This window comes from Drosophila obscura, unplaced genomic scaffold, assembly GCF_018151105.1.
Source record: "Drosophila obscura isolate BZ-5 IFL unplaced genomic scaffold, ASM1815110v1 contig_139, whole genome shotgun sequence".
Taxonomy (NCBI): Eukaryota; Metazoa; Arthropoda; class Insecta; order Diptera; family Drosophilidae; genus Drosophila; species Drosophila obscura.
In genome coordinates this window covers 50,655-73,016 of record NW_024542723.1, presented here as the reverse complement: position 1 = coordinate 73,016, position 22,362 = coordinate 50,655, and the positions used below count along the sequence as shown (strand labels likewise).

Sequence of the window (22,362 nt, the reverse complement as noted above, 5' to 3'; positions counted from 1 at the left end):
TCTTGGCTATTAGCCTCTACACAATGAGCCCATCCCGGGGGAACGCTGTTAATTTTTTAAAGATGTGAAACACCGATTCGCAAAGCACCATTCACCATCTATGGAAAAACAGTTGGATGAGAATAAAATAACCAAGATTTGTGCAGAAAATGTTATTGTTTATTAAGCAATAATGGATAATAATTTGGCAATTGTCTTGTCTGTCGTTCAACAGCAACATATTTCTTTGCACACGCTAATAATGTTGATACAAACGAATTAATCAGTCAAAAATTAATGAATTCGACGAGGCGGAGTATATGAATGAAATGTTTGGTTCCAGCCGCCATCATGGACATCATGGGCCATCTCCATATAAACATGGGAATTCTTCAGAGGTCCTGCCAATTCTCAACACTCTCCTGCCAAATATCTATCAAAATACTTCCCATTTTACAGACCCATTCAACTCATATTGCATAGTAATAATAAACAATTATATCCATTAACCAATTACATATATATTTCTTTTACATATTTTATTTTGAATAAACTTTTTTTTTATTTTAAAAGAAAAAATTCTGATGGACTGTGTTTGTTTTTTCAATTACTTCTTGTCAGTCATTGTTTCCTTTACAAAGTGAATTTCGTTTTTTCGTTGTAAATGTCAATTACACTACTCGACAAAATCGAACTTTTTTGCATCAAGGAACCAAACCAACTTTTCCTGATAGATTTAAGGCTTTGACATTTTTTAAAGAATTATTGTTTTTTTCTATGGCAAAACTTTTACTTGAAGAATTGTTGAAAACCGGTATTTTCGTGATGCTCGGAGGGTCAACCAATTTTAGATCAGCCGTCACTCCATAGATTTTTATAAGCAATACCTTAATCGAATTAATGCACCTATACAGAAAAAAACGAGAAGGAACGTGTGAGTCGCTTCAAAAGACGCGACTCTACTTTTACCCGTACCGTAGTATTACATTTTAGTTTTAGTAAATAAAACTACATTTACTTTTTGTACACACACACAAAATACCCAGGAGACGTCATACACCCCCGCGGGGCCGGGGGGCCGGGAGGTTGCTGGTTGATGTTAGGAGGGGGCAGGGGAAGAAACTGAAAATTAATTTCTTCATTCTGGCTATAATTATGATCCGATCTGATTCAGATTCGGCAGTCTGGTAGATATGGGCATTCTCTACGATACTGCGTATTTTCAAATTTTATCGTATCTTCAAAATTGTGCCTGCCACAGATTTACGTCCTTTGTGTGGGCGGAAGAGGGCGGGGCGAAATTTTGAAATACACTTGTAGCAGTGGGATATCACATGAGTCTGGAAACCAAATTTGGTTGCCCCAGCTTTTATAGTCTCTGAGATCTAGGCGCTCATCGAGACAGACAGACAGGCAGACGGACAGACAGACATGGCTATATCGACGCGGCTATTGATGCTGATCAAGAACATATATACTTTATGGGGTCGGAAACGTTTCCTTCTCTGCGTTACACACATCATCCACTTTTACCACAAATCTAATATACATACCCCTTAACTCTTTTTTGAGTACGGGTATAATAAACGATTCAAGATATATTTTGTTCTTTGACTTTTCCTGAGTTTATCAAGACAAAATTTCGTAAAAAATACCGCACAAAAATTATCATTTTTGCATTTGAAAGCTTAATATTTCCTAACTAAAATGTTTGGGTCGAATTTCTAGCTGCATCAATAAGCTTTTCACAATGGAAAAGTTCTTTACAGCTAAATGTAAGATACTTAAGTTATGTGAAAAAAGAGGCGCTACCTCTGAATAGAGCATAAAACAGAAAAAACAGTTTTTAAAAATACTTTAAAAAAAGTTCTTCCATAGAAAAAATTATATCATCAAACAATTTATAAGCCCCAAATCTTTCAGAAAAAGTGTGTTTGGTTCCTTGAGGAAAAATCGTGTCGGGTAGTGTTATTTATGGTTGCATTTGAAAATTATCTAATAAATGCCGCAGAGAAACGTGCGATTTAGGAACAGCCCAGATGGTGGATTGTGGAGTAACTGGCCAGACGGCACACTGAAAATTAATTTCTTCATTCTGGCTATGAAAATAGTCCCATCTAATTTAGATTAAGCAATTTGATAGATATGGTTATTCTCTACGATACTGCGTTTTCCTTTTTCTTGTCCTTGTCCATGCCATTTCCGTTTTCTTTCGTCCCCTGTGGTGAAATGACAGTGTGATATCGTGGTATATTGACTCAGCCATTGATGTTGAGACAAGAATATATATTTTATGGGGTCGAAAACTTTCCTTCTGTGCTTCTTATTGCTTCTTTCCTTCACTTCCTTTTTGACCACAAATCTAATATTCCCTTTAACTCTTCGAGTAAGGGTATACAAATATTCTACTGTAATGAATGCAAAATATACTGAAAGCAGGAAAAACCATACAATTTTGAAAATAGCTGCCATCCTTAAATCCTGAAACCAACCCTAACCATTCATTCCTTAAAATATCGATGTTTAACAGCACGCGTCACCAATGAATCATGCCATCAATCACCGCTAATAACCTATTTACACTAGGGTTGAGCTATTGAGGCATTTTGAAAAAGTACTCTGCCATAGCCAGTGTAAGGATTTTTTGAAGAAATATTCAGACAGTAATCAGAATACTTCTAGAAAAAATAAATAAGTTTTGGACAAAAATTACACATTGTACAATATTTTTACTTGTTCAAAGCTATAAAAAGAAAAAAAATGAAGATAGTCATCATCAAAAACCAGTGCTTAATAAGCAGATAGCACTACTCGACACGAGTTTTAGAAATGGTTTGATGATCATTTTTTTTTCTATGGCAGAAATTTTTGTTGTAGAATTTTTGAAATCTGGTATTTTTTAAAACTTTTTTCAGAGGTAGCGCTACTTCTTTTCACGTAACTCTAGTATCTTACGTCTGGTTGTAAAGAATTTTGCTATTTTTAAAATATAATTAAGACAGCTAGAAGATAATCCCAAACAGTTTGTGATTTCAGATTACTGTCTGGAAAATATATAGAATTGAAATGCAATTTTGACTTTAAAAACTCGGGAAAAGTCAAAAAAATATTGTACTGCAGCATTTCTTGACGCTCAAAAAGCGTTTGATCGAGTCTAGCACAACAAGATAAAGAAATGGCTACCTGCGCCGTGCTATTCATTACACTACTCGACAAAATTGAACTTTATATTGTAATCATCTTTGCCATCCTGAACAACTAATAAATGCAGTTAGAAATTGGACCTAAGCTTTTTGTGGTTTCAGCTTACCTTCTGGAAAATATTAAGCTTTTAAATTCAAAATTGATGTTTTTTGTGCGGTATTTTTTTCAAAATGTTGACTTTAAATTATATGTTTTGGTGCAATTTATGGCTGCATTTGTTAGCTTTTCAGAATGGCAAAGATGATAACAGCAAGATGTAAAGATACTTAAGTTATGTGAAAAAATCAAGCGATACCTCTGAAAAAAGCATTAAAAAAATTGCCTTTTTATACCCGTACTCAAAAAAGAGTTAAGGGGTATATTAGATTTGTGGTAAAAGTGGATGTGTGCAACGCAGAGAAGGAAACGTTTCCGACCCCATAAAGTATATATATTCTTGATCAGCATCAATAGCCGAGTCTATATAGCCATGTCCGTCTGTCCGTCCGTCTGTCCGTCTTGATGAGCGCCTGGATCTCAGAGACTATAAGAGCTAGAGAAACCAAATTTGGTTTCCAGACTCATGTGATATCACACTGCTACAAGTGTATTTCAAAATTTCGCCCCGCCCCCTTCCGCCCACACAAAGGACGAAAATCTGTGGCAGGCACATTTTTAAAGATACGATAAAACTAAAAACGCAGTATCGTAGAGAATGCCCATATCTACCAGATTGCCGAATCTGAATTAGATCGGATCATAATTATAGCCAGAATGAAGAAATTCATTTTCAGTTGCTTCCCCTCCCCCTCCCGTTCCAGACAACGCAACTCATTTTCCTTCTCGCTCGCACACTCTGCCGCGTTCAGTGCGCGAGCAACCCCTAGCGGAGGAGATGTAGAATCTAATTGGAACATGTACAGTCTACATGTTAGATGTAGAATATACATTGTATATGTAGATGTAGATATCATATGTAGCAAAAAAATGTAAAATGTAAAATTTTTTTTTTAATTCTAAAATTCTAAAAAATCATGCTCAAAAATGTATATACTGACTGAGTACGGGTATAAGTAGAGTCGCGTCCCCAGAAGCGACTCACACGTTCCTTCTCGTTTTACTTTAAAAAATAGTTCTGCCATAAAAAAATGTCATTGAGCATTTTTAAAGCCCCAAATCTATCATAAAAAGGAAAAATGGTGTCGGGTAGTGTTAGGCACTGTTTTATATACGCTCTTCACAGCTGACAAGTCAATCTGTATCTGCAATCTGAACTTAACCTTATTGAAGCCAGCTTTCTCCGTTGAAAAATTAAAGTAAGTTCCTCAAAATCCGTCCAAATATTATTCACATTAATAAAAGGCGAGTGCCCAGAAGTTTATTTAATGGCTCAGCAATTCCGCAAAGCAACTCTATGAAATATCTTGGAACCAATTAGGGAACTGAAAAAATCACATAACACAGATCTCTTAATCTTAAGTTCTTACTCAATCACATGCCATCACTCAAAAATACTTAGCGTTGAAGAAACTCAGCTCGTGTTGCCAAACGCCTCGTTTGGATCAATTCTTACTCTCTCACCCAAATCGCATCTTCGTATACAATACAATCGTATATAACATGCATGAGGATCGGTTTTCACGCATACATGTAAAGTGTATGTACCGTGCAGTACCAGAAGTGAGCGATGAGAAATGAGAAGTGAGCGCTGCGGCAGCCGAGCAGAATATGAAGTCGACGTTGCGATCGACGCGTCGTTCAAACCAAACTCTTGGTCAAAACTCGGTCAACACAGAATTCGCTGGTGCCGTCGGCGTCGACGTTGTTAGAATTTTGCGGTGAAAAGTTATACGCAGGTTTTGATATTTTGGGCAAAATTATTATCAGGTAAGTGCAGTGTATCATTTAAAAAAAAATACGTCTATTGTGCGTTGTAAAAAATAAAGAAAATGTGAAATTGCGAAATTATATGCGTTTTGCACGAAATTTTTCATTTCCAACAACCCTAAATTCGTGGATCGAGCATGTACATATTTTGGCGGGTGTTTTGTTTTTGGCGCAAATGTACTGCTGATCTACCATAGGTGATCTACTGAGATCACATTAACAAACTGAAAAGATTTTAGAAATTTCGAATAGAAATATATTAACCCATCTTAACCCAAAAAGGTTCTGTGGATAAAAAGAACACAGAAAAAAAACAATAAACAAAAGAAATTTAATATTTTAAAACAGAATTTACCCACGCTTAGGCCTTACTTTATTGGGGATATTCATCACTTATTAAGTCCTTACTTTCGGTTGATGCTCGCTTACTATGTCATCGCTTATATTCCTAGGACATCCCTGTGTTAAAATAAACAGTCCATCGTATGGCAGGTCATCGCTTATGTCCTCGAGCTGCATGACGTTGATATCGATGAGTGGTTTCTTATACATCGCTGACCCGTAGTTGCAGGGCTTTTACTATGCGCACCCCATGCGTAGTGATGCATACAAAAACACACTAAGGCATAATTGACAAAAAAATTAATTTCGGTATTTTGCAATCGTGTAAGAACGAGGTTTTGAGCGTCTTAAAACAGAAAAGGGAGCAAATTTATAGTAGTGTAAGACTGGCTTCGTATTAAAAGTGTTGTATTTGAGGAGCCAAATAAGAACATTCCAATTGAGTGCTAGATATAGACTGGCCATTTATTATATAGAGTTTCCAGATTATAATAATACAAATAATGCGTTAGGTAATTTTAGGAAAATAGGTACATAACACACCTCCTTCAAATTAGATACGGTTAGTAGTATTTTGTTTATGACCTGAAATCATTAGGTGCGAAACGATTAACTTGCTGGCGAGTTTGAGTGCGTCGACGAACTGGTATGCAAGACTGGCGCCGTGAAGGTATCTGTATCGGCTGCTGGATAGGCTCCACTGAGCGTTCGGAGGAACCAGGATCAGGATCCGGATGCAGCAATGGTGGTGGAACTAGCAGTTCATCGTGGCGCTGTGGTTGTTGACAAGAATCTGGTTGTGGGGTTTCGGGTATATACCAAACTTTGCGGAACTGACGTTGGAGGTATTTGCCGATAACTTTGGTTTAAGCTGATTAAAATGGCGCTTGACATAGCCATTTGTTGTGCGAACTATGTACATCATTTTTCCAATTGGACGATCGATAATGCCTTCAATCCACTTTTCTTCCCTCGAATAGTTCCGAGTGAAGACCCTCTGGTTCGGAACTTACTTTGAGACTTTCTGCTTTGCCTCGACGGGTTTTTCGAAAAGTTGGCTTAAAACTGTGCGAACTGGACGACCGTGAATTAACTCAGCTGGAGTTTAACCTTGTGCGTTGGGTGTGAACCTATAGGAAGCGAGATACTTCGTTACTGCTGCTCTAACTCGAAGCCCATCTTGCAGATTCTTGTTGACAGAGAATTTGAACGATTGAACAAATCGTTCTGCTAATCCATTGGATGCTGGGTGAAACGGTGCTGTAGTGATGTGCTTGATGCCATGTAGCTTGCAAAAATTTTTGAAGGAGTCAGCCGTAAGCTGCGGCCCGTTGTCGCTGACCATGGTTTTGGGATATCCTTCGATTGCGCAAATGGAGGATAATGCAGAGATCGTATTTGGAGTTGTTGTAGACGACATTTGAATAACAAATGGAAACTGTGAAAAGGCATCTACTCCCTTGGTGTTGTTGCTGCAGGCCAACTATGGTACTCTTTTGGTGGTGCAGGGTTATAACATTTGCAGATGCTGCATGATTGAGCAAGGTTTTTGATGTCTTCGTCGATGTTAGGCCACCAAACATGTTGCCTGGCTAACTGCTTCATTCGAACAATGCCCCAATGTCCCTCATGTAGAAGTTTCAGGATATGGGCACGTAGACTGGTTGGAATTACTATTCGATTTGTTTCTTTATGAAGGCATAGCAATTGCTGGCTGATGGTTAGAGCAGACTTACGATTGACGTAAGGCAATAAGGATTCATTACCAGCTTCAAGTTTTTCTGGCCATCCTACAGATACATAGTGCATGACTTTCTTGAGAGTTTTGTCGTTATCCATGTGTTTGAGTATGGTTTCTGAATTAATCGGTGGTTTAAGTTCTTCTACAGTGTGGCAATCTTCCTCTTCTTTGTCGAATTCCGGATCTGTACCCACTGGCAGTCGTGAAAGGGCATCTGCATTGCCATGTGCAGATGTGGATCGATTCTGAATATCGAAATTGTAGGCCATGAGTATGATAGTCATCGTTGTAGCCTGTTTGAACTCATCAATGGAAGATGCTTGCCTGGGTTGAAAATGGTTACAAGCGGCTTGTGATCGTTTATCAATGTGAACTTCCTTCCATAAAGATATTGGTGAAAACGGTTTACTCCGAATATTATGGACAGGCCCTCTTTTTCGATTTGGCTGTACCTTACTTGATGCTTGTCAAGTGTTTTTGATGCAAAAACAATGGGTCTCTCTGTTCCATCGTTCTGAAGATGAGAAAGGACTACCCCATTACCACAAAGTGAGCTAACTGGGTCGCATTAATGATGTGAGACTTCAAAGATGTGAAGGCTTGCTGCTGTTGCGGACCAAAACGGTATTGAACGTTTTTTCTGCGAAGCTGGTTCAGAGGCGAAGCCAGCTGAGAGTAGTTTGGAATAAAAATGCAATAGTAATTTACTTTACCCATAAAAGCTTCTAATTGTTGTAAGCTAGAAGGCATTTCAAGAGTTTTACAGCCTCTATACCAGAGTGGTCTGGAAGAATCCCATTTTGGCTGATTCTGCGACCCAAATATTCAATTTCATCTTTGAAAACGAAGCATTTTCCTTCTTGCATTTAATGCCGTTCTCCTGAAGAATGTTGAGAATTTGGTCGATTCGGTTCGGATGTTCTTCGCTTGTCGGAGCTGAGATGATGATGTCATCTAAATAGTTTCCACAACCTTCTATCGCTTTTAGAAGTTGCTCGAGGTATCTTTGAAAGATCGCAGGTGCGCTGGCAATCCCGTAAGGAAGGCGTTGATACTGGAAAAGTCCCAGAGGTGTGCTTATGACCAGGAGTTGCTTCGAAGCGTCATCCAATTCCATTTGAATACTGCTCTATATCGATTTGTGCGTTGACTGCTTGCTTAAAGTCACCACAAATCCGAATCGCTCCACCTGGCTTAGGTGCAATCACAATGGGGGATGCCAATTGCTGAACTTGATCGGCTTCCAAATTCCGGCCTGTGTTAATCTGTTTGCTTCGGCTTTAAATTGGTCCATTTGCGCGAACGAAATTTTACGGCTTTTATAAAACTTTTGTATTGCCGAAGATTTTATAAATATAGTGGCTTTAAAATCTCGAACACTTCGTTATATTTATTAGAAATGTCACGTATTTTGTCACTGTTCGCCTCATAAATGTTTGCTACTTGCATATCGAACCCGAATGTAATAAATAAATCCATGTCGAAAAGATTCGTTGACGTTTGCATGTTTGCTACAATGATTACCACTTCTTTCTCTTTTTGACCACACTTTGCCACAGTGTGCAGCTCCCCTAGAAATGGTATTGTTGTGTGTCCAAACGCATGTAAAACTCGGGAGCACTTGTGCAATTGCGGCTTATTTAACAACGAGTATGTATTCTTGTTGATCACGGAGGCTGTCGCTCCATTTGAAATGAAATCACTGTATTTCGAATTTCGAGATAAAATATTTTTTTTATTTAGTTCACTTTTTACTAGGCCCGTGACGCTGTGCACTGCTTCAATGGTGTCTTTTTCGTTTGCTTGTTTTCTTTTTTTCTTTTTGGCCTTGCCATTTACGTTTGTCTTGCTTTGACATACATACAAAAGATATATGTCCCTTCTACCGCACTTGCGGCTCTCTCTTGCGTGAGAGACGCCACAACCCGAAAACGATTTTAGTTCATTTTTGCAGGCTTTGGCATCACTTTTTTTTATTGGTATAGGTGTGGATTGCGTTGACTGGAATTTGCTTCTCCATGTTGTCTTTGAGTGTCGCTACGGTTTTTGTGGTCGTCTCATACGTTTCTGCAACTATGAGGACATCTTCAAGAGTTGGTTGGGACTTTTGAAGAGCTGCTGCCCGTACTGCGTCAAACGGGGTGTGTACGATGATCTGATTCCGGATCATTTCATCTACGTAGTTGGACAAACATTCATTCGCATTACACACGAATTGGCATTCACGAGCGATTCCGCGCAAGTCGGCTACCCACTCTCTATGTGTTTGTCCGTACTTCATCTCTCTCTTGTGGTTTGTAGCGAGCGGCCACAAAATTACGTTTTATTGTGAAATGCACTGGGAGCTTGTCTGTGAGCTCTTTGAATGTATAGTTGTTTGAATTGTTACTCCCGAAGAGGTTTTTTAGTAGCTCGAATATGTTCACAGCACACCACGAAAGAAAATAGACCTTTTGCTTTTGGCCTGCACTGACCGAATATGCGTTGAAGTGCTGCGATAATTGTTCCAAATATGACTCCCAATTCTGGTTGTCTTTGTCGAACTTGTGAAATGCAGGACACATAGCCAATTCACCCGCTTGGCTTGAATTGCTAGCACCAGATGTAGATTTTTCGAAATTTCTTGAATCCATTTTCGTTGCTGTTCCAAAATTTCTTGTGTAAACTTCTGCTGTTGAGTGAGCAATGATGCGATCACGCTTTCATCTGCCGGCATCTTGACGAATATCAACGACTACGCGACACGGCTTTAGATAAAAATTTACTTTTTTTTTTTTGCCTCGTCGCCAATAATCTTGTATTTGAGGAGGCAAATAAGAACATTCCAATTGAGTGCTAGATATAGACTGGCCATTTATTATATAGAGTTGCCAGATTATAATAATACAAATAATGCGTTAGGTAATTTTAGGAAAATAGGTAGATAACAAAAAGAGTTCGCGTTGAGCGAGGGCCAGGTGTATAAAAAAAGTTTTTTTGTAATGCGTTTTTACAGGTAGCGCTGCAAGAGGCGACTGTTGGAGGCTTGGGCGACTGCAGCTAGGTATAAGCTTCGTCTGAGAAACTCACTTGCTTACAAAGTACTTTTGTTTTATTGAAGGGTACGAACGATTCTGGATTGGTCATCCGATGGAGGCGGAGAACGAGCCGATAACGAACTGGTCAGAGACGTTCGGTTGAATTGTTTATTCGAGAGGTCTGGGTTTCATGAGACTTCCTGTTGAGCTCCACTTTGACGATCCATCCATTTGTTTAAGGAGGTGTCGGGGTATCTTATTAAATGTTTATCATATATATAGATACGGGTACATAGATGTAAGGGCTCGCGCACGCAGCAGCTGAAAGCGGAGCCGAAAAAATTAAACACACTGCCCCAGTGCAAGTGCGCACATTGCTGCTTAGCTGAGCTGAAAGCTTGACCATCGATCAATCATGTTTGTTCCCACGCTCATCCTTGATAATGACAAGCCTGCGTGGCTGTGTGATACGTGTGTCGACAGATTCGGGTTTACGAGACGTAGATGATTTTATTGTCCTATTGTCCTCCTAGATCTAGTTGTCCTTTTTCACAAGTAGCCTCCTTCATGTGGACTGTATTAAACTACTCGACCAAACCGACTTTAAATGTCTCTTCAGAGACATGGATCATGGAGATTACCACAAGATGAAACATTACAGGTGCAAGATCCGAAGCAGAAAGATCAAGACATAGATCTGGATGAAGGACATAACTGGCGTAGTATAATATTTTCATTGCTCGTGATTAGTTTTGTAATAGCTGGTATTATTACTGCAATATATTTATTGGGGTGAGTCTTTGCATGTTTAATTTTTAGTAGTATGAATCAGTCTATTTCGACTGGTTTTTGTTTTGTTTTTCTAGATATGTGGATGAACTCTTATATTGGTCAGGCCGCAGAATGATTTTAGATGAATACTTACAAGGAGAATTGACACCAACTAGATTACAGCCGTCATGGGTAACACCTCAAAAGTATGTATTTCAAGCTGATGATGGAGGGCTTACCATTTTGGATACAACAACGAACTTAATAAACATCTTAGTAACAAATCACACTCTTCGACAATTGAATGTACGTGGTTATCAATGGTCCCATGATCTTAAATATGTGTTATTTAAACATAATGTAAAGAAAGTAAGCAATTAATTTCAAATGATTACATTGTTACGCCTATAATTAAATATAAATTGGATTTAGACTTTTCAGAAGTCGTTTACTGCATTTTACACAATTTATGATGTTGAAAACGATCACCACATGCCAGTCAAATTAAAAGTCATTGAAGGTTCAAAGAACGCGCCTTCAATATGCAGCATGGCTCGGTAATACGACAACAATAATATTTGTGACAACCAATGATATATTTTTACGACAATCGCCATTAACTGAAGAGGATATTAGGATAACGGCTTCAGGATGTGAAAACAATATCTATAGTGGTGTTCCTGATTGGCTTTACCAAGGTATTTATTGAATATATTTTATTTGATAATTCCATGACAGGGTAATCAGTTTGAAAAACTTTCCATGTTACATCTGGTTGTAATAAACTTTGCAATTCTAAAAAGCTGAGTTGAAAATTGTTTGATGTTATTGAAAACGAGAAGGAACGTGTGAGTCGCTTCTGGGGACGCGACTCTACTTATACCCGTACGCAGTCAGTAAATACATTTTTGAGCTTATAATTTTTTAGAATTTTAGAAAAAAAGAAAAAAATTTTACATATTACATTTTTTTGCTACATCTGATATCTACATCTACATATACAATGTATATTCTACATCTAACATGTAGATTTTACATGTTCCATTTAGATTCTACATCTCCTCCGCTAGGAGTTGCTCGCGCACTGAACGCGGCAGAGTGTGCGAGCGAGAAAGAGAATGAGTTGCGTTGTCGTTTGCGGGAGGGGGCAGGGGAAGCAAGTGAAAATTAATTTCTTCATTCTGGCTATAATTATGATCCGATCTGATTCAGATTCGGCAATTTGTAGATATGGGCATTCTCTACGAAACTGCGTTTTTAGTTTTATCGTATTGTTCGGGCCAGCGGCTACTTAAGCGTCTATCACAATATTAAATGTAGCTGTAACTAGTATAAGAGTATCGAAACCTAAGCTTATGTATGTCCCCAGCGTTCGGCAGTGCTGCTGCGCTCTCCCTGTTAAAGGGCGCTCTGCACCGCTGCGTCGGCTCTTATTGATCGGCCGTCGTGGCCCAAGTAGTTCTATGCTAATCTCTCGCCGCATAGGTTGCATACTGAACCCCCGCTTGTGAACATTTATCTGGCTGGGCAAAAGAGCGAGCAATTGGCTTCAGCTAGCCGCCGGTATAAATAAACATTATAACGTTTAAATCAAGGTCTTTAACTGATTTGGATAAATATAAGTGCCAAAAAAGCTTGGCATCTCAAACATTGGTGACCCCGACGTGATTTAACTACAATTTTTAATCGCGTTTCGTTTAAAAACTATAAAAATCGAATAAGATATTCGTTGCTGTGCCGTTTAACGACCAACAAATACATTTTGTGCAAATAAGAACAGTTAAAGTGCAAGTTCAGTGCGACTACAGCCGTCTAATATTCCGTTGCTTAATCGCCGATTCTCTCTTGCTCTGCGCCGCTGCAGCCGCGGCCCTTGACTTTCCGTGTCTTCTATTCTCGCTCCCGTTCTATCGCCGTCGCTTAAGCGGTCTTACATTTTCCGTTGTTTCGTTGTATTACACCGGTTGGCATGGACAAAGAGCCGAATACAGGTGCGGGCGGAAATATTGCGATGGAGGAAAAAAGGCTGAGGCTTTACAAGCGTAAAGTTCAGTCTCTGCATGATCGGCTGCAGCGTCTTGGCCAGTCATTCTCGGGGAATAAAATCGACAATTTAAGTGCGGCTGATATAGATGTGCGCCTCGATATGTTGGCTGAAATGCGTGAGGAGTTCAACAAGTCCCATAATGAGTTGGAATCACTGGATGAAGACGAGATTGGAAGTGAGCTGCGTGAAACGTTCGATACGCTCTTCATTTCTTTGAAAGCCGAGCTGCTGGCGGCTCTCGAACTAGGACATTTGCGCGTAGCTGCTCATTCCACTAGCATGCCAAATAGCTCTGGAGGTCATACCATCATCATGGCTCACAAGCAGCGGCTTCCTGAGCTGAAGCTACCTAGCTTCTCCGGTGGCTATGTGGAATATGCGGATTTTATTGCCATGTTCAATTCGGTCATCGAAGGGGATGCAGATCTCAGTGAAATCGAGAAGTTCCAACATCTTCGCTCATGTCTCTCGGATGCGGCCCTGGATTCGGTTCGATCGTTGGAGCTCTCCAGTGCCAATTATCGTGTGGCTCTGGACATACTTAGCAGACGTTTTAATAATAAACGACTTGTTTTCCAGGCACACATCAAGGAGATTCTTGGGCTCAAGAAGGTAGATTCGCATTCAGCTAAAAGGCTTCGGGAGTTTTCGGACGCAGTCAACTTGCATACGCGCGCCCTGCAGACATTAGGAAGTGCTGAGGAGATATCTGGATGCATGATAATCCACATGCTGCTGCAAAAGCTAGATGAGAAGACCCAAACCAAGTGGGAAGAGACTGCGTCATCGGACAGGATACCCACAGCTGGGGAATCTACGATTTCCTGGAGAAGCGATGCCAGAAGATGGAGAACGTGCAATCGCTATAGCGACACACGCTGGTAGCGCTCAGGTGGGAAAAAGCCAGTCTACACACCTTAAGAAAACCTTTGTTGCCTCTAACTCTTCCGCCGACCCGTCTGGATGCCCCTTCTGCCATTCAGCGGGCCACGGAATATACTCGTGCAGCATCTTCACAAACTTATCTCCTTTTCTGCGTCACAAAGAAGTGAAGAAGCTGTCACTGTGTTTTAACTGCTTAAAATCGGGTCATCGGACTCGTGCATGCACAGGTGGCCAGTGTAGAGTTTGCGGAAGGAGGCATCATACCTTGTTGCACTTCGACTCATCTATAGCGCAAGGCTCCCCAGCTGGTTCTCCTCCAGAACGAGCAGTACAACCAGGAGTTATTACGCCGGTTCAGGATTCTGCCAGCAGTGTGCCGTCTCATGCGTCTACCTCTCTTGCTGCCCAAGGTCTCCACTCCGATATTGTGCTGCTGGCCACAGCTGTTGTTTTGGTGAAGAATCGATCTGGCGTTTTGGTTCCTTGTCGCGCTATTCTAGATTCAGGATCTCAGCTTCATCTCGTTACCTCCAGGTTCGCCCAGCAGCTTCAGCTTAGGAGAACTCAATCGTCTGCCTTGTTTCTGGTCTGGGCGATACTAGCGTGTCCACTGAGGGATCCACCGTCAGCATTTGCATGCAGTCTCGCACTTCGGACTATTCGACCACACTCACTGCTCTCATCGCACCCACAATCACAGATAGCCAACCAAGTCTGGCAGTTAATGTAGCCGATTGGAACATTCCTCCAACATTCAGCTTGCCGATCCCGCATTCTTTAATCCTCAGCGAGTAGACCTCCTCATTGGCGCGAGCATATTCTATGACCTTCTCTGCGTAGGGCAAATCAAGCTCATAGATGGATTGCCTCTTCTGAGAAGACCCGGCTTGGGTGGATCGTATCTGGTGGTGGACAGAGGGTATCAAGCTCGTCGCTTTTGGCAACCCAAAATTCTCCGGATTCGGAGGATAGAATGAATGCAAGGTTGGATCGAACTCTTCGTATGTTTTGGGAAGTTGAGAATTGTGCGGAGGCTAGCTTGAGTACAAAGGAAGAAGCGGATTGTGAGGCGCATTTCGTAAGCCACTTTTCACGGTTGCCATCAGGGGAGTACTCTGTTCGACTGCCTTTAAAGCATGATGCTGATCACTTGGGAGAGTCCTATACTCAGGCGTATTGACGATTTCTCAGCTTGGAGCGAAAACTGGATCGTAATCCCGCGCTCAAGGAGCGTTACTCAGCTTTTATGAAGGAGTATACTGATTTAAAGCATATGTCCAAAGTCCATCCTGACTCACGTAGCCTCTGCAAGTATTTTCTGCCTCATCACTGCGTTTTAAAGGAGGATAGTACCACGACGAAGCTCCGTGTCGTTTTCGATGGCTCTGCAGCTACATCAACTGGATGCTCCTTAAATGATGTGATGATGACAGGTCCTGTTATTCAGCCAGCATTGTTTAACATACTGATCCGGTTCCGCATATATCCGTCGCTCTCACTGGTGACATTTGTAAAATGTACCGCTGCGTAAAGGTATCTCCGCCCGACAATTTTCTACAGTGTATCCTATGGCGGATTCCATCCAGTCCGAGGTTCAGGCTACACATTAGACACCGTCACATACGGTACGAGGGCTGCATCGTTTTAGCGGTCCGCGCAATGCACCAGCTGGCCATCGACGAGGTAATCCCTACCCTCTTGGCTCAGCTGCTCTCAACAGGAGTTCTATGTTGATGATCTCATCTCTGGCGGCAACTCGGTCGCAGAGGTCAAGGAAAAGATGCGCCAAACTTCAAGTCTACTGTCTTGCGGTAACTTTAAGCTTAGAAAATGGTGCTCGAGTAACCAGGAGGTGCTTGATGGAATTCCAGAGGACGACGTGGAGAAATTTCTACGGTTTCATGATGGAAGCGACATTACCAAAACTCTTGGTTTAGCTTGGGACCCTGGTCGGATCAGCTGCTGTTTGCCTTGTCCGCGCTGGACTCGAATTCAAGGCCCTCCAAGCGGTCGGTTTTGTCAACTATTGCGGTTTCTACGACCCTCTTGGATTGATTAATCCTGTTATTGTCAGGTGCAAGATCTTTCTTTAGCAGCTTTGGAGAGAACATTTGGACTGGGATGAAAGCCTACCGACAGCGCTGCACTCAACTTGGATTGACCTGAGAAACAGTTTGGCAAGCATCTCTCGCATTTCCTTTCCTCGCGTTGTCCATAATTCCGGCACAATTGTAGAGGTTCATGGATTTTGTGATGCCAGCATGGAAGCATATGGTGCTTGCATATATGTCGTGTCCAGGCAAGGGGAGTCGTCGAGCAATGTTTTGTGCTCAAAGTCTCTCACTGTAATCATTGTCGATTCCAAAGCTGGAATTGAGTGGAGCCCATTTGCTTGCGAAGGTTATGCGCAACTTAAAGGAGACGGGAATCTTCCCAGGTCAGTTTTACTGCTGGTCGGATTCGTCTACGGCGTTATCTTGGATTCGGGATGAGCCAGCCAAATTTAGGTTTTCGTGGCAAATCGAGTGGCAACAATTCAGGAGTTGACGCAGGCATGGAATGGCGCTATGTTCATACATTGTTGAATCCCGCTGATATCCTCTCCAGAGGCTCGCTTCCCAGCTACCTCATCCAGTCAGAGCTGTGGTTTCAGGCCCTGTTTTGTTAGGTTCTAGGATGGTGGCCTGTACTGCCGTTTCTGAAACTCCGACCATTGAGCTTCGCAAGCGTGTATTGCTGATCGCGTCTCCACATGCCGATCTCACGTCCGGATGCAAATTTGCTAATTCTTTCTTTGGCATGCAGCGCACATTCGCCTACATGCATAAATTCGTTCATCGTCTTAGGCACGGTTTCACGGTTTCTGACATACAGCAAGGAACGCATCTTCTTGTTCGACACGTTCAGCTGGCAAGTTTGTGGTCGGACATAAAGGAGATTAGACGCAATGGGCAAGTCAGGAAGTCTAGCTCCATCAGTTCGCTATCTCCGTTCATCGATCCGTCAGTTGGAGGTCGTCTCGGCAACTCATCGCTCCCGTTTAATGCTCAGCACCCGCTTATTTTGCCCAAGGGACATCCCGTAACATCTGCAATGATAAGCTATTATCATCAACGGAACCTCCATGCCGGACCTCGCGCCTTGCTTGCTAAAATTCGATTAGAATATTGGCCTATTGGAGGAATCAAAGCCGTCTCGAAAGCGGTTAGCAAGTGTGTAAGATGCTTCAGGACGAGGCCGCGCATGGTTGAGCACATTATGGGGGCTTGTAAGGAGCGTCTGGAAGGATCGCGGGCCTTCGAAGTAACTGGAGTGGACTATTGTGGACCCTTTTTCTACCGATCAGAAACCCGCACGAGGCCTCCGATCAAGTGCTACATAAGCGTGTTTATTTGCTTCACATCTAAGGCCATACACATGGAGCTTGTTAAAGATCTGACCACCGCATCGTTCCTAGGCGCACTGAAACGTTTTACGTCCACTCGAGGAAGGCCAAGCCATATTTGGTCGGACAATGCTACAAATTTCGTTGGCGCTAAGAATGAGCTTCTGGAGCTGAAGAAGCTTTTCCTGAGCGACTCGCACATGAAAGAAGTCCATGAATCCTGCTTGGCTGACACCATCACTGGCATTTCATCCCCCGCGCTCTCCGCACTTTGGCGGATTGTGGGAAGCGGCCGTGAAGTCCGCAAAGTATCACCTGTACCGCTCAGTTGGGCCATCCATCCTTAGCTTCGACGAGCTCCGCACCTTGATCTGCCAGATCGCGGCAATTGTTAATTCTCGCCCTTTGCCCTCGCTTTCAGAAAATCCTGATGACTTGGATGTGTTGACGCCTGCTCATCTGCTTTTGGGAGGCCCGCATCAGTCAATTCTCGAGCCTGACCTAACGAAGCTCAACTACAACCGTCTGGATGGTTGGCAGCGGGTCACTCAACTGCAGCAGACATTCTGGAAGCGTTGGCGCGAAGAGTATCTGACTCTTTTGCAAGAGCGCTCGAAGTGGCGTACGCCTGCGAAAAACCTCTGCGTCAACGATGTCGTCTTGGTGAAGGATGAGAATCTTCCTCCAATGCGTTGGCCACTGGCTAGAGTGGTCGACGTCGTCAAAGGCAAGGATGGAGTAGGCCGCGTGGCTGATTTGAAGACGGCTTCAGGAACCATCAGGAGGGCCGTTACTCGGCTGTGTTTGCTGCCCTTGAGAGTCAGTTGAAAGGCGAGCTTCCAACGGGGGAGTATGTTCGGGCCAGCGGCTACTTAAGCGTCTATCACAATATTAAATGTAGCTGTAACTAGTATAAGAGTATCGAAACCTAAGCTTATGTATGTCCCCAGCGTTCGGCAGTGCTGCTGCGCTCTCCCTGTTAAAGGGCGCTCTGCACCTGCTGCGTCGGCTCTTGCATTGATCGGCCGTCGTGGCCCAAGTAGTTCTATGCTAATCTCTCGCCGCATAGGTTGCATACTGAACCCCCGCTTGTGAACATTTATCTGGCTGGGCAAAAGAGCGAGCAATTGGCTTCAGCTAGCCGCCGGAATAAATAAACATTATAACGTTTAAATCAAGGTCTTTAACTGATTTGGATAAATATAGGTGCCAAAAAAGCTTGGCATCTCAAACACGTATCTTTAAAAATGTGCCTGCCACAGATTTTCGTGCTTTGTGGGGGCGGAAGGGGGCGGGGCGAAATTTTGAAATACACTTGTAGCAGTGTGCTGCTTCCTGTGTCTATGGGATAGTAGAGCTAGAGGGCAGCATTACTCAACAAAACTCTGGCCAAAATGGGAGGAACATACTTTGGAAAATTACAACATACAGAATGCAGCTCTCGTGAAGTTTAAAAACGTTATTTTACCATCATTACAAATTAAGCTGGGACTAATGAAAAATTTTGTTAAAGCACTGGATAAGGAAGACGAATCAATGCGTTACCTGCCAAAATAAAACTACTAACAGACGATGGATTTCCAAATTTTTTATCTAACTCATTCCAAATGGTAGTAACAAAATTCGTAAAAAATACCGCACAAAAATCAAAATTTTTGCATTTCAATGCTTTTTATTTTCTTTATATAAGCTGAAATTACAAAGTGTTTGGGCTTAACTTTTAGCTGTTTTAATTGTCTTTTCAAAATAGCAACCAGACGTAAGATACTAGAGTTATGTGAAAAAAGAAGCGGTACCTCTGAAAAAAGCTTTAAAAAAAGTACCAGGCTTAAAGAAAAAGTTCTGCCATCGAAAAAAACACCATAACTCTTTAAATAAAATTTAAAGTCCCATATCTATCAGAAAAGTCGGTTTTTATCCTTGAGGAAAAAAAAGTTCAATTTAGTTGGTTGTTTTAATTTTTTTTATTATTACATTTTTCTAGCCGGCTTGCGCGTGCTTCAGGAAATATCAAAATACAGATATGATTTCTTATCGATTCTATACGAATATCATCCCTGGTTTGAACGGTAAATGTTTTCGTCGATCTGAGTAGTAGCAAAGACTATAAAATTACAAAGATATAGCACCAAGAATTAATTCCATTTTAATTTGCTTCGACGCTTCGAGGTAAGTGAGCGCGGGTTTCTGGACTTCAGAATTTTTTTTTTTAACAGAACACTATTATTTTTCTGTTCCTAAAGCTTTTTTCAGAGGAAGCGCTGATTTTATTTATATAGCTTAAGTATCTTACATTTGGTTGTAATGAACTTTACCATTCTGAACAGCTAATAAATGCAGCTATAAATTGGACAGAAACACTTTGCTTTAGATTTTGAAGAAAATTATGAAAGGGCCCAAAACGTTGGGGCAGCAACTGTTCAAGCGGTAAAATGTGATTTGCAGAGATGTGGTCAACCAATTTTAGCTCAGCCGTTTCTCAATATATTTATTTATTTGTTTTATATTCTTTAGTCTTTGGTACTGGGCTATAAAAACAACAGAAAGTTTAATTATTGCTTACCATTTAAAGCAGCGAAGCTTAAAGTAAGCAACTCCTATTCCATAAATAAATTCATGATTTGTCCAATAATTATTCCGATTGAATCTTAAATATTTTTGGTAGGCTGATAGAGCTGAAACGATTAATGATATTTTATCTCTTTAGAATGAAGCTTGAATTTTTGATTGTAAAAGAGTCAATGTGACTTATGTTTACGAGAGCACTTACTGAAGCGATAGTACAGAAAAAGCGCCAGTAAATGAAGAGATCCAGTAGGTAAGATTGTTTTTATACCCGTACTCAAAAAAGAGTTAAGGGGTATATTAGATTTGTGGTAAAAGTGGATGTGTGCAACGCAGAGAAGGAAACGTTTCCGACCCCATAAAGTATATATATTATTGATCAGCATAAATAGCCGAGTCGATATAGCCATGTCCGTCTGTCCGTCTTGATGAGCGCCTGGATCTCAGAGACTATAAGAGCTAGAGAAACCAAATTTGGTTTCCAGACTCATGTGATATCACACTGCTACAAGTGTATTTCAAAATTTCGCCCCGCCCCCTTCCGCCCACACAAAGGACGAAAATCTGTGGCAGGCACAGTTTTAAAGATACGATAAAACTAAAACGCAGTATCGTAGAGAATGCCCATATCTACCAGATTGCCAAATCTGAATCAGATCGGATCATAATTATAGCCAGAATGAAGAAATTAATTTTCAGTTGCTCTCATTTTCCTTCTCGCTCGCACACTCTGCCGCGTTCAGTGCGCGAGCAACCCCTAGCGGAGGAGATGTAGAATATGAATGGAACATGTACAAACTACATGTTAGATGTAGAATAGACATTGTATATGTAGATGTAGATATCAGATGTAGCAAAAAAATGTAAATGTAACATTTTTTTTTTCGTTTAAAATAATGATAAGTCTAATAAATGTATATACTGACGAGTGGAAAAGGGGGGGGGGGGCCGGGGAAAAGGCCCCCCGGCCCCTTCTTGTAAAAAAAAAGATCAGCTTAAAAAATCTAGAGTTGCCAGTTTTTACCCTATGTGGAAATAAATAGCGTGTGTTCCGGCGAAGTCGAGAGTGTCGTTCCTATGTTTTAGAGCAAGACAAATTTCCAATTCCAAAGGAATCCAACGCACTTTTGGTTATTTTATACTTCTTTTAATTAACCTTTATTGCATATAAAGTGGAAAAAAGCTCAGCTAAATCATCTATGTCTATTGGTTATCGATAGAAAATAATTTAGACTGACCGTATTTTGGGGAAAAGTATTTTAAAGATATTTTAAAGTTGCTTAAAAGCATCTCTTGCTGTGACTACGTTGATAATGCGTCCTTTTGGCCATAGGTTCCTGGGCAGGTTTTCATCCACAACAATTACAACGCTTCCGACGACTATTAGAACGGACTTCTCAAACCATTTTTTGCGTTTGGTGAGGACCGGTGTTTTTTCTTTGACCCAACGCTTCCAGAAATTGTCACTGAAAAGCTGAATTTGATTCCAGCGCTGACGCAAGTCCAGCCGAGTCTAGGCTCACGAATGTTAGCGGGTGTAATTGATGAAGAGCGATCTCAAAGTTCACGGGACGGAGTGTCAAGCAACAAACTCCCCATCTCTTTTCCTTATGCCTGCCGAAGTTTACGAGAATTGGACCGAAGTAGTCTACGCCGGTATATTTAATGTTTTCTCAGTTAATGGTTTCTCAGAGCTGGCCAATCTTGCTGGTGGAACTGGTGCCATTTGTGGCGGCTTTGGGACTGATGAGTCGTTTTTGCCTTTTTGGCATGCACTGCGTACATTTTTGTATAAGCCGCGAAGTTTCGGAATGTAATACGAATGTAATATGATGATGCTCCTCGTGGTAGTTCTTTACGATTAGAAATGTAATATAGCTTCGTCTTGGTAGTATGGTAGCGTCGTCTCTGCAGTTCATTTCGTTGCGTATTCGCTGGCATCGATGAACACATGAAGATCCACTTATGTTACCGTCTTGATGTTTTGAGAATAGCATCTGGGAATTTAAAGCGACTGGATTTTTGGTAAAAGGCGTTTCCACTGTCGTCTGCAATCGTACAGAGCTTGAGGTAGCTCTTCGTCCGTTGCTGCATTAGTGGGTGGGAGTGATACTCCCAGCCAAAACGTCTCGTCGAAGATGTGCAAAACTGAGCATACTTTAAACGGTCAGAACGGGGTTCCCGATACATACTGAGGATCTTCTCTGTGTCACCGAATTGAACTTTCGAATGCACTGCAATTGTCAGAGTTTGATGCCCAGTTTCGAATTCCGATGCCGCCGGCCTTATGTACTCTGCGAACGAGATTTGCTATTTCTAGAGCCTCTTGTTCGTTTTCCATTGTGTCGATTGTAACGAACCATGGTTCTAGCCATGTCTCGTCACAAACGGCGGAGGGTCAGCGCATCCACGCTGGCTGGAGACAATAATCAAACTGATATACACAGAGCTAACGAACCATAGCTCTAGCCACGGTTCTCCACAAATAGCGGTGTCAGCAACTCCGGAAATAAAATAGTCTTAAGCAACGCACACAATTAATTAAGAACTCTCGATCAAC

The 22,362-nt window shown here is 41.5% G+C and overlaps 1 protein-coding gene across 5 annotated transcripts in view; it reads right to left on the bottom strand.

Annotated features, from left to right (window-relative positions):
* The window catches only part of LOC111074796 (lysine-specific demethylase 6A), a 165,999-nt gene that overhangs the window by 129,381 nt on the left and 14,256 nt on the right, over positions 1–22,362 (bottom strand). For all 5 annotated transcript variants that reach the window (XM_022367740.2, XM_041596042.1, XM_041596049.1 and 2 more), the window contains exon 3: positions 19,801–19,912. In XM_022367740.2, coding sequence (XP_022223432.2) covers positions 19,801–19,912 — 112 coding nt within the window. The remainder of the gene's footprint in view (positions 1–19,800; positions 19,913–22,362) is intronic.